The sequence below is a fragment of the Zeugodacus cucurbitae genome, chromosome 4, assembly GCF_028554725.1.
Source record: "Zeugodacus cucurbitae isolate PBARC_wt_2022May chromosome 4, idZeuCucr1.2, whole genome shotgun sequence".
NCBI classification, from domain to species: domain Eukaryota; kingdom Metazoa; phylum Arthropoda; class Insecta; order Diptera; family Tephritidae; genus Zeugodacus; species Zeugodacus cucurbitae.
The window spans coordinates 29,905,529-29,918,505 of NC_071669.1; the positions used below are offsets into that span (position 1 = coordinate 29,905,529).

General features: G+C 34.1%; 1 protein-coding gene across 2 annotated transcripts in view; it reads right to left on the reverse strand.

Moving 5' to 3' along the window:
* The window catches only part of Lrrc15_0 (leucine-rich repeat-containing protein 15), a 47,087-nt gene extending 43,160 nt beyond the window's left edge, over positions 1–3,927 (reverse strand). The window contains exon 1 of one of the 2 annotated variants that reach the window (XM_054229009.1): positions 3,342–3,927. In XM_054229009.1, coding sequence (XP_054084984.1) covers positions 3,342–3,838 — 497 coding nt within the window. In that variant the 5' untranslated portion in view covers positions 3,839–3,927. The remainder of the gene's footprint in view (positions 1–3,341) is intronic. The other variant, XM_054229008.1, reaches the window with a different exon arrangement.
* Between the last annotated feature and the right edge of the window lie 9,050 nt (positions 3,928–12,977).

Consider the following 12,977-nt stretch of genomic DNA (forward strand, 5'->3'; position numbering starts at 1 on the left):
ACACTCAATTATTTAAAAACAAATGTTTTTATTCATATTTAAAAGGAAGTAAAATCTACAAAGACCGTAAGTAGCATGTTTATTGTAATAAAAACCCTGCTTATATGTATTTGTAATACATAACGCCTTGGAAATCTGTATATTATAAAAACATGATTTAACGTTTTCTAACTGTAGCACCGTCCCTTAAATTGGGTTCAAAACACCAAAGACTCCCTCGATGGTATTGCGTGCTTTGGCGTGCAAGTTATTGCAATGCACTTCACTTGCATTTGAGGGTTATGCGACTGGCGTTAACAGTCATGCCTTCAATGGATATACTTGGTCACCTTGGTCGTAGACCCTTCAGAAATTCCCTTCTACTCCCTGGTTCCTCCTGTTCTTCAGCATTAGCCACACAAACAAAATAAAATAGTTCCTCCATGCTAGTTATAGCACTAAAATATTTACATACATATTCGTTTTCAAATATTGATGTACAACAAAACAAACACAGATGTTTTTGTATTGTGATGGTTGCTTTCACACGTCACATATGTTTGAGAAATTGTGAGCATTTTCGCCAGCATAAGGTAATCATCACAAAATTCAAAAACTTCACAATAGTGAGTGTGGAGATTTTTGTGAGGGCATTAGAATAGGGCTGTTAATTTGTTTTCATTCTCATTATTTTTGTGTCATTTCAGTAAAAATGCACATGGGTGGTGACTTTAATGCAAAACATACTCATTGGGGATCTCGTTTAACTACAACCAAAGGTCGAGAAATTCTGAAAGCTATACAAGTTATTGGATGCAATGTTATTTCGACAGGAAGGCGCACTTATTGGCCTGCAGATAGTAGGAAATTACCAGTTGACTTTTTTGTCATCAACAAAGTATCGAAAATCAATTAACGTATTGAAGATAGCTCAGATTTAAGCTCTGATCATCATTCACCACTGTTACTAACTTTACCAGTAATTTCGTCTGGCACGTGTTCTTTATCTAATAAACATACTGATTGGTATTAATTTAAGACTATACTGAATAAAGTCGATTTTAAGCTAAAGCGCATATCGACAGATGTTGACTAAAATTGTGAAGTTGAATCTTTCGCAAAAGTTATTCAAAATGCAGCGTGCAGTACACCGAATATTCGCGTGAATCTAAGTGGAAACAAATTCCAAAAATACAAATGGACATGAGCTAAACTGTGAAAATAGTTGGTTGGATCCACTCGTCAGAATTTCTCCAGTTACTAGTAAAGAAATTAAAAGTCTTATTTTTATTAAAAGTCAATGAAATTACTAAATGGGCTTCCAAGTGGCGCATTAAATTAAACGATTCCAATTCAATGCACGTAGACTTTGCTTTAAAAAAGTCATCATACCATCCCATTTATATAAATGGTACTCCATATAATCCTATACCACATCACAATAATGCTAAGTACCTAGGAATCACCCTAGGATCAAGAAAAAAAGGTGTGAGCTTGATTAAAAATTTGCTAAGTTTTTCCATCTGTTTATATATAATCAAGTACTAAAGCCAATTTTGTCCCATGAAGCTCAACTATGGGGTTGCTCAAGTCAAAACTGAATTGCCTGCATTCAGCGCTTCCAAAATAAGGTACTAAGAAGCATAGTTAATGTTCCTTGATATGTTAGATCCTTCACCGTGATCTTGGTGTGAATTCAGTAGTAAACGAAATAAACAAACTTGCAAAGACTAACGAAATGAGGCTTATACAGGATGTAAATGAAGAGGCATCCAGACTCATCGGTACTGCTGAACGAGAAAACCGACTGAAACGTAAGAGGCCTTCAGACTTAGCAACGCAACTGTAGCAGCAAATGAATTTCTCTAACATTTAGCTTTTAATTATTATTTTTAACTTATTAGAATTGAATTGTCGTTAGTATTTAATCATTGTATACTAGGTACAATTATAATTAAAAAAAAATTCTGTCGGTAATGTAATGTAACATTATGACTAGTCCAAGTACTATAATTTGCTGTTTTTAGGCCTCAGTGAAACCATATGGTATTACTTCGGAGAAATTCCGGCATCAGGTGATCTAACATTTCTGTATTCCGACAAGCCTATGTTTTCTTTTGTCCAAGAAAGCACGTGTGGCGCTTATGAAGAGGCAATATAATAGTTGCCTGTTTTCTCGCTCGAGTCAGAAATATTACATGTATTCAATGATATGCACCAACAGAAAAACCTTCTTTCCCCGAAAAAGACAACTTCAGCACAAAAAGCACTCATAAGTGTGACACTATTTTGGCTTTGGGAGACTTTAATGTACAGGTCGGTTCAGATAATAAGAATATGAATGACGGGAAAACACGCTTTAGATAAGATGACGGACAGCGAAGATCTCCTTCTTTGAGCTATGCGCCGGCAGTGGTCTAGTTATCAATGGCACATTATTCCCACACAAACCTGCACACAAGGTCCCATATCCGAATATAAAAAAATCAGCAATGTAGTATTGCAATTAGTCGCACCTGACTGTGCGAGTGATAACCATCTATTCATCGCTGTAATACGACTAAAGGCAGCTGCAATAAACAAAACATACCATGTGCAAGTCCATTAGAACTTCAACGTCAGGAAGCTACAAAGACCGTCGATATGCAAAACATGCAGCCGAAAATGCTCTAAACGTCGGACAACTGTGATTTTCGGTGAAGTCGCAAATCAACATATTGGTTACCCAGAACATAACCGCAAAGTCTGGTTATCTGACAAACAAGAAATAAAAAAGGGGATGTCTATCTGTAGTTCCCCAGACCAGGATGTCAAAATTAGAGTTCATCGTGAGAAACATGTCCTGGCAAAAGTTTCACCCAAATCCAAGGGCCAACTTTAAGAACTTTTTCCCGCTTTCGAATCTTACAAATTGCTAGAGTGAAAAACGTTCCGTTAGATTTCCTGATTTGATTTATAATTCGACATCTTAAACTACTCTTTAAACTGACTCAGAACGAACGAATTCAATTCAATTCAAATATGAGAATTTATACTTCTGTACTGGTCAAATATGTACTTTGCATAATATGGGCTTTTTCAGCCATGCAAAAATTTCTGGGAACTTTGCTCAGTTTGCACAGCTGATGTTATGCCCGCTGATGCTGTTGCATTACACTGCTCATCGAAATTATTTCATTTACATATGAACTTAAAGATGGGTGAAAATAAAAATCGAGTATTTGATAAAATTTTACGAAAAAAAAAACAATTTGTATTAAATAAGAATCAAAAAAATATAAGTTATCACTTTAATGACAAAGTAACTCCATTAATTGAATTTCGCCTTATATATATATATCGTATATCATAAATATACTTACATTGATTCCATATTCATAGGTATCACTTGTGAAACAGGTAATGATATAAAATTTGTGTTCCAGCATGTAAACCTTTTAGTTTCGGGAGAACAGCGACAAACTCCTGAAGTGCAACGGCTCCACTCTTTTTGACTTGCTGAAACTAGACGCCAGACTGGTTGCTCTATTGATCTTAACCTATTTTCAATCTGGCGCACTCGATTTACCATTGCAAGAATTACAGGTAATGAATCCGTTGAAGCAACTTTTAACAATTTTTCAAAATCACTATCAATGAATGCTTCAGCCACCAAAAATTGTTTAGAAAGGTAATTCATAATCTCGCACGCGTTCAATTTGCAAGGGTTACTATTTTGATTCATTGAAAACTTGTTGTCACTAAAATTTGATCTTTTTCGCTCTGATAAACCATGTGGAAATGTAAAAACTTCATTTAAAATCAAAATTAGAACCAGTAACATGTTTAATTCTAATAACCTCCTAACCTCCATATTCATTATCGTTTGCCAGTAAATAATTATGCATACCCATTTATATGTAATGAATAATGTAAGGAAGGGCTAGGTCCGAATGCAGTAAGGCATAAGATATTGTGAAACCCATTTTTAAAGTATAATATCTAATATATGTAAATATATAATATATACTATTTAAGTAATTGATCGATTCTAGTACCAAACCATGTTGTATTAAGGTATATTTCGTTAGAATATATACATATACTATGAAAGGAATAAATTATATTAATATAGATGAAATTAAGTTTTTGAGGAGATATATTCGGATGTGACTTGGCACCTAGCCATATTGTGCTTATTCAACTGGAAGTACGGAGTTTTTTTTTCGATAAAAAAATATATGTATATAACCACGAAATGTGGCTAATAGATAATTTTATTCTTTTAGACATGTATAGCTATACTACTTTTTGTTCCATTGTGCGAGAGTATAAACTTAAACTTGATTTAAAGAAAGCAGTGGTTTAATTCAATTAGTGCCTACTTAACGTATTTAAAGTGGAATGTACTGCAATCTAAACATCAAACAAATACAAAAAAAAAAAAAACAAGTAAAGAAGGGCTAAGTTCGGGTGTAACCGAACATTTTATACTCTCGCAATTTATTGATGTAATTTTATAAAGATTCGACCCATATATTGGGTATAAAGTTCAATAGAATAACGAAAATCATCATAAATAGTATATGGGGACTGAGGTAATTCCTAAACCGATTTCACTCGTTTTCACCACCAAGATACAATGTATCGAAGGCTATACGCTCACTTAATTTACTATTACTTATACTTAGGTATATGGGATATGGGGGAAGTTATGACCCGATTTTTACCATTTCAGGTACAGAGGGAATGAATTACATTAAAATATTTGATTTTCGATGAAAAATTACCCTTAGGCACTGAGTTCTTCATGTTCGATATCAGGGGCCTAGAAAAGTCATGGTCCGATTTTGACAATTTTTTCACAAGTGATGTCACAGCTCAAATACAGTATTTGTGTAAAGTTTTATTCCGTTATCTTCATTGGTTCCTTATGAATACATTGTAAAGTGAACGAATCAGATGGAATTCAAAATTGAGTTATATGGGAAGTAGACGTAGTTGTGAACCGATTTCGCCCATTTTTCATTTGTGCTTATGTTTTGGTTATCGAAGCCATTTTTTGGGTCCGATTTCGCCCATCTGCAATACCAACCTTTTTATGATGCCAAGGAACACGTGTACCAAGTTTCATCAAACGAACAGACAGACTCGTCACCCTATTTACTTTGGTATAGTATATAACCCTATATCTAACTCGTTTAGTTTTAGGACCACCCCGTTAGGTACCAGGTGGGTGGGTGTTGACCGATTTCTCCCATTTTCATTCCTTTCACATCAAATTTGATTTAATTTTTAAGACATGATTTTTGAACAAAAGAGAAAAAAATATACAGGTTGCGAAGACTCCCATCATCGAATGGACTGCCTGAATCATAAACCATGCGGGACATTCACCCCCAAAGGTTTTCTATTATATTATGGTCGGGGAATAGGGTCGACCACTTCAACAAACTCTTATTTTGAGCTGTGGATCGGAACATCCTGTTGATACGTCCAGGGAAAGGGTTAACAAATTTTACAAAATTGCGGAAATACAGAATCGAGCATTTGGTTGTGTCAAAAAGCAATAATTCTTGAAGTTTTGAAATTGCTTAATTGTTCCATAATGACATACCAATCAACCGTAGCCCAAACCATCAGAAAACGTTCCTCTGACCTAAGGTCATGAAATTAATAATTATTGTCGTCGGGACCGTCAACATTTTCAGCTGAAAACATGATCGATTGCCGTTTACTTTTCCAATGCCCTTGATTGTAGCAAAATTGTAGCCTTGAGTCCTTCCGTTCAGCACTTAAAGGTTTTTTTTTGGCACCAAATGCTCACAATTCTGTATTACTCTTCTTACAATTTAAACACGGGCACAGGACCAACTTTTTGACTATATTTTTACTGCAGAGTCACTCGATTTGGAAGTTTTTTTTCAAAATATACAGTATTCCGTGGTCGCCTTTTTTGTCTCCCTTTCATCTTTTTTATACTCTCGCAACCTGTTGCACAGAGTGTAATAGTTTTGTTCACCTAACGGTTGTTTGTGTCACCAAGAAATATAAGAGTTAGATATGGGGTTATATATACATAAATGATCAGGATGACGAGTGGATTTGAAATCCGGATGTCTGTCCGTCCGTCTGTCCGTCTGTCCGTGCAAGCGATAACTTGAGTAAAAATTAAGATATCTTAATGAAACTTGGAACATATATTCCTTAGCACCCTGAGGAGGTTGCTTTCGAAAATGGGCAAAATCGGTCCACTGCCACGCCCACAAAATGGCGGAAACCGAAAACCTTTACAGTGTCATAACTAAGCCATAAATGAAGTTATGAAAATGAAATTTGGAACATAGGATCCCATTAGGGAGGGACACATTTGGATGTAATTAGAATAGATTTTTTATATATAACTCGCAAACCAATAAAGCTATATAAACCAAACTTTCGTCGTTTTTTTTAGCCATTTCCTTATACAGTCCAAAAATGAAAGAAATCGGATAATAACCACGCCCACCTCCCATACAAAGGTTAGGTTGAAAATTACTAAAAGTGCGTTAACTCACTAACGAAAAACGTCAGAAACACCAAATTTTACATAAGAAATGGCAGAAGGAAGCTGCACTGAAATTTTTTTACAAAATGGAAAATGGGCGTGGCGTCGCCCACTTATGGGTCAAAAACCATATCTCAGGAACTACTAGACAGATTTCAATGAAATTCGGTATATAATATTTTCTTGACACCCTGATGACACGTGTGAAAAATGGACGAAATTGGTTCACAACCGCGACAACTTCTCATATAACTCATTTTTGAATTTCATCTTATTCTTTCACTTTATAATATATACATTAGGAACCAATGAAGATAGGGAAATAAAACTTTACACAAACACTGTATACGATCTGTTGCATCACTTTTGAAATAAGTGTCAAAATCGAACCATGACTTTTCAAGGCCCCTGATATCGAACATGAAGAACTCAGTGCTTAAGGGTAATTTTTCCCCGAAAATATACTTAGGTAAATCCCTCAGATATTTTAATGTAATTCATTCCCTCTGAATTTTTTTCTCATAACAGTTTCTCTCTGTACCTGAAATGGTAAAAATCGGGTCATAACTCCCTCAGATCCCATATACCTAATTATAAGTAATATTAAATTAAGTGAGCGTATAGTCTTCGATACATTGTATCTTGGTGGTGAAAACGAGTGAAATCGGTTTAGAAATTACCTCAGTCCCCATATACTATTTATGATGATTTTCGTTATTCTATTGAACTTTATACCCAATATATGGGTCGAATTGTGTTATCTTTATAAAATTATATCAATAAATTGCGAGAGTATAAAATGTTCGGTTACACCCGAACTTAGCCCTTCCTTACTTGTTTACATATGACTTTGAATGCCGTAAAAAATTGAAAATTTGCACTTTTATTAATTTTGGAAGCATAAAGGCCTAGTGGTTCAAATTGTTATTTTCGACTTCAAAAGAGGCATCTGCTCGTCTCATATTCATTAAAAATACCTCATATCGTTCCAAAATGTTCTTAAGTACCACAAATAACAATTTTATTCATTTCGCTAAAATAATAGCTACCTATGCAATACAATAGCTACCTATGCAAGTGACTCGAATTTTTAAGCACATGTTTTGACTTTTTCATTTAAACACCCCATCTAAAAAAAAGGAAGTATATCCTTCCTTCATTTTCACAGCATTTGTTCAATATAGACCGCAAATTTTTAAGCACATTTTTGACTTTTTCATTGAAACACCTCATATAAACAAAAAGGAAGGAAATATTTTCCATTTTCACAGCATTTGTTCAATATACACCGCTCTTTAAAAAAAAGCTTAAATGAAGCTTCTGCGATGTCTAAATGAAGAGATATGGGCTCGTAACTTAAAAATAAAATATGTACCTATCCAAGATTTTATTTAATTGAATTTAAATATAAATTGTTATTTTATTACATTGGGTTTCAGGTTTAGCTAGTTTACAGTTTTGCAGCCCCATTTTCATGCCCTCACAAAAATCCACAGACAAACTATTGTGCAGTTTTTGAATTTTGTGATGTATACCAGTGACAGATGAGCAAAATTAATGCGCCTGCTAATGCGCATTGAAATTTTATGGTGACAGATGACAAATCTTGTGCATTCAGACAGCTGATTGAGAAATTTGCCTATTCATTCAACAAAGTAAAGAAATGTATCAGCACATTTTCGTCGCTTTTTCGTTTTCGTTGTTTTTTTTTTGAAACTGCTCGCTGTTTGCTTTCTACCATCTGAAAAAATTAAAACTAGTTATGGTTAATATTTGCCAATAATTTAATTGGCAAAATAGAAACATAAATCATTTGTTTACGTGTTTTTCTTCTTCTTTGTATCAATTAGCATTCACAATAACAAAAATCGTCCAATTTTGAGCAGCGTTGCCAACTCAAATTTGGTAAATTTAGCTAAATGCACGGAATGTTTGTGCATTACTAATTTGCTTTAAAATGGATAAATGTGCGAGTTAAAGAAAATCAACGCCCCTAATGCAAATTAGCGCTGCCGTCTGTCTAGGCTATTATGCTGGCGAAATTCAAAAGCTCAAATGCTCACAATTTGCTCAAACATCCATCACAATACATAAACAAGTGTGTTTATTTAGTTTTAGATCAATATTTCGCTCATTTGCTGCAACGTCGCTCATTTGAAAAACTTCACAATAGTGAGTGTGGAGATTTTTGTGAGGGCATTAGAATAGGGCTGTTAATTTGTTTTCATTCTCATTATTTTTGTGTCATTTCTGTAAAAATGCACATGGGTGGTAACTTTAATGCAAAACATACTCATTGGGGATCTCATTTAACTACAACCAAAGGTCGAGAAATTCTGAAAGCTATACAAGTTATTGGATGCAATGTTATTTCGACAGGAAGGCGCACTTATTGGCCTGCAGATAGTAGGAAATTACCAGTTGACTTTTTTGTCATCAACAAAGTATCGAAAATCAATTAACGTATTGAAGATAGCTCAGATTTAAGCTCTGATCATCATTCACCACTGTTACTAACTTTACCAGTAATTTCGTCTGGCACATGTTCGTTATCTAATAAACATACTGATTGGTATTAATTTAAGACTATACTGAATAAAGTCGATTTTAAGCTAAAGCGCATATCGACAGATGTTGACTAAAATTGTGAAGTTGAATCTTTCGCAAAAGTAATTCAAAATGCAGCGTGCAGTACACCGAATATTCGCGTGAATCTAAGTGGAAACAAATTCCAAAAATACATCTTAAATGGTATCCATAAAAAACGAAAACTTCGACGAAGATGGCAGCAAACTAGGTCGGCTGCTCTCAAAACTGTACTTAATAGATGTTCAGCGGAGCTAAGAACAAAAGTTAGAGAGTTTAAAAACTATTCCTTCAAAAAGAATATGCCCAAACTCACGGTTGATAAAACTACCGATTATTCGCTCTGGAAAACTGCAAGGAATATAAACGAATGCGCAAAAAGCTGCAGTATTTGCAAATCATTTGAGAAACTCATTTACACCTAACGATGGACATGAGCTAAACTGTGAAAATAGTTGGTTGGATCCACTCGTCAGAATTTCTCCAGTTACTAGTAAAGAAATTAAAAGTCTTATTTTTATTAAAAGTCAATGAAATTACTAAATAGGCTTCCAAGTGGCGCATTAAATTAAACGATTCCAATTCAATGCACGTAGACTTTGCTTTAAAAAAGTCATCATACCATCCCATTTATATAAACGGTACTCCATATAATCCTATACCACATCACAATAATGCTAAGTACCTAGGAATCACCCTAGGATCAAGAAAAAAAGGTGTGAGCTTGATTAAAAATTTGCTAAGTTTTTCCATCTGTTTATATATAATCAAGTACTAAAGCCAATTTTGTCCCATGGAGCTCAACTATGGGGTTGCTCAAGTCAAAACTGAATTGCCTGCATTCAGCGCTTCCAAAATAAGGTACTAAGAAGCATAGTTAATGTTCCTTGATATGTTAGATCCTTCACCGTGATCTTGGTGTGAATTCAGTAGTAAACGAAATAAACAAACTTGCAAAGACTAACGAAATGAGGCTTATACAGGATGTAAATGAAGAGGCATCCAGACTCATCGGTACTGCTGAACGAGAAAACCGACTGAAACGTAAGAGGCCTTCAGACTTAGCAACGCAACTGTAGCAGCAAATGAATTTCTCTAACATTTAGCTTTTAATTATTATTTTTAACTTATTAGAATTGAATTGTCGTTAGTATTTAATCATTGTATACTAGGTACAATTATAATTAAAAAAAAATTCTGTCGGTAATGTAATGTAACATTATGACTAGTCCAAGTACTATAATTTGTTGTTTTTAGGCCTCAGTGAAACCATATGGTATTACTTCGGAGAAATTCCGGCATCAGGTGATCTAACATTTCTGTATTCCGACAAGCCTATGTTTTCTTTTGTCCAAGAAAGCACGTGTGGCGCTTATGAAGAGGCAATATAATAGTTGCCTGTTTTCTCGCTCGAGTCAGAAATATTACATGTATTCAATGATATGCACCAACAGAAAAACCTTCTTTCCCCGAAAAAGACAACTTCAGCACAAAAAGCACTCATAAGTGTGACACTATTTTGGCTTTGGGAGACTTTAACGTCGGACAACTATGATTTTCGGTGAAGTCGCAAATCAACATATTGGTTACCCAGAACATAACCGCAAAGTCTGGTTATCTGACAAACAAGAAATAAAAAAGGGGATGTCTATCTGTAGTTCCCCAGACCAGGATGTCAAAATTAGAGTTCATCGTGAGAAACATGTCCTGGCAAATGCGCCCAATTAGCGTCAGAAATCAAACGTATAAATACCCGAACTTAGACTCTAAACAAGTAAGTTTAATATAAAGTTTCACCCAAGTCCAAGGGCCAACTTTAAGAACTTTTTCCCGCTTTCGAATCTTACAAATTGCTAGAGTGAAAAACGTTCCGTTAGATTTCCTGATTTGATTTATAATTCGACATCCTAAACTACTCTTTAAACTGACTCAGAACGAACGAATTCAATTCAATTCAAATATGAGAATTTATACTTCTGTACTGGTCAAATATGTACTTTGATAATATGGGCTTTTTCGGTCATGCAAAAATTTCTGGGAACTTTGATCAGTTTGCACAGCTGATGTTATGCCCGCTGATGCTGTTGCATTACACTGCTCATCGAAATTATTTCATTTACATATGAACTTAAAGATGGGTGAAAATAAAAATCGAGTATTTGATAAAATTTTACGAAAAAAAAAACAATTTGTATTAAATAAGAATCAAAAAAATATAAGTTATCACTTTAATGACAAAGTAACTCCATTAATTGAATTTCGCCTTATATATATATATCGTATATCATAAATATACTTACATTGATTCCATATTCATAGGTATCACTTGTGAAACAGGTAATGATATAAAATTTGTGTTCCAGCATGTAAACCTTTTAGTTTCGGGAGAACAGCGACAAACTCCTGAAGTGCAACGGCTCCACTCTTTTTGACTTGCTGAAACTAGACGCCAGACTGGTTGCTCTATTGATCTTAACCTATTTTCAATCTGGCGCACTCGATTTACCATTGCAAGAATTACAGGTAATGAATCCGTTGAAGCAACTTTTAACAATTTTTCAAAATCACTATCAATGAATGCTTCAGCCACCAAAAATTGTTTAGAAAGGTAATTCATAACCTCGCACGCGTTCAATTTGCAAGGGTTACTATTTTGATTCATTGAAAACTTGTTGTCACTAAAATTTGATCTTTTTCGCTCTGATAAACCATGTGGAAATGTAAAAACTTCATTTAAAATCAAAATTAGAACCAGTAACATGTTTAATTCTAATAACCTCCTAACCTCCATATTCATTATCGTTTGCCAGTAAATAATTATGCATACCCATTTATATGTAATGAATAATGTAAGGAAGGGCTAGGTCCGAATGCAGTAAGGCATAAGATATTGTGAAACCCATTTTTAAAGTATAATATCTAATATATGTAAATATATAATATATACTATTTAAGTAATTGATCGATTCTAGTACCAAACCATGTTGTATTGAGGTATATTTCGTTAGAATATATACATATACTATGAAAGGAATAAATTATATTAATATAGATGAAATTAAGTTTTTGAGGAGATATATTCGGATGTGACTTGGCACCTAACCATATTGTGCTTATTCAACTGGAAGTACGGAGTTTTTTTTTTCGATAAAAAAATATATGTATATAACCACAAAATGTGGCTAATAGATAATTTTATTCTTTTAGACATGTATAGCTATACTTCTTTTTGTTCCATTGTGCGAGAGTATAAACTTAAACTTGATTTAAAGAAAGCAGTGGTTTAATTCAATTAGTGCCTACTTAACGTATTTAAAGTGGAATGTACTGCAATCTAAACATCAAACAAATACAAAAAAAAAACAAGTAAAGAAGGGCTAAGTTCGGGTGTAACCGAACATTTTATACTCTCGCAATTTATTGATGTAATTTTATAAAGATTCGACCCATATATTGGGTATAAAGTTCAATAGAATAACGAAAATCATCATAAATAGTATATGGGGACTGAGGTAATTCCTAAACCGATTTCACTCGTTTTCACCACCAAGATACAATGTATCGAAGGCTATACGCTCACTTAATTTACTATTACTTATACTTAGGTATATGGGATATGGGGGAAGTTATGACCCGATTTTTACCATTTCAGGTACAGAGGGAATGAATTACATTAAAATATTTGATTTTCGATGAAAAATTACCCTTAGGCACTGAGTTCTTCATGTTCGATATCAGGGGCCTAGAAAAGTCATGGTCCGATTTTGACAATTTTTTCACAAGTGATGTCACAGCTCAAATACAGTATTTGTGTAAAGTTTTATTCCGTTATCTTCATTGGTTCCTTATGAATACATTGTAAAGTGAACGAATCAGATGGAATTCA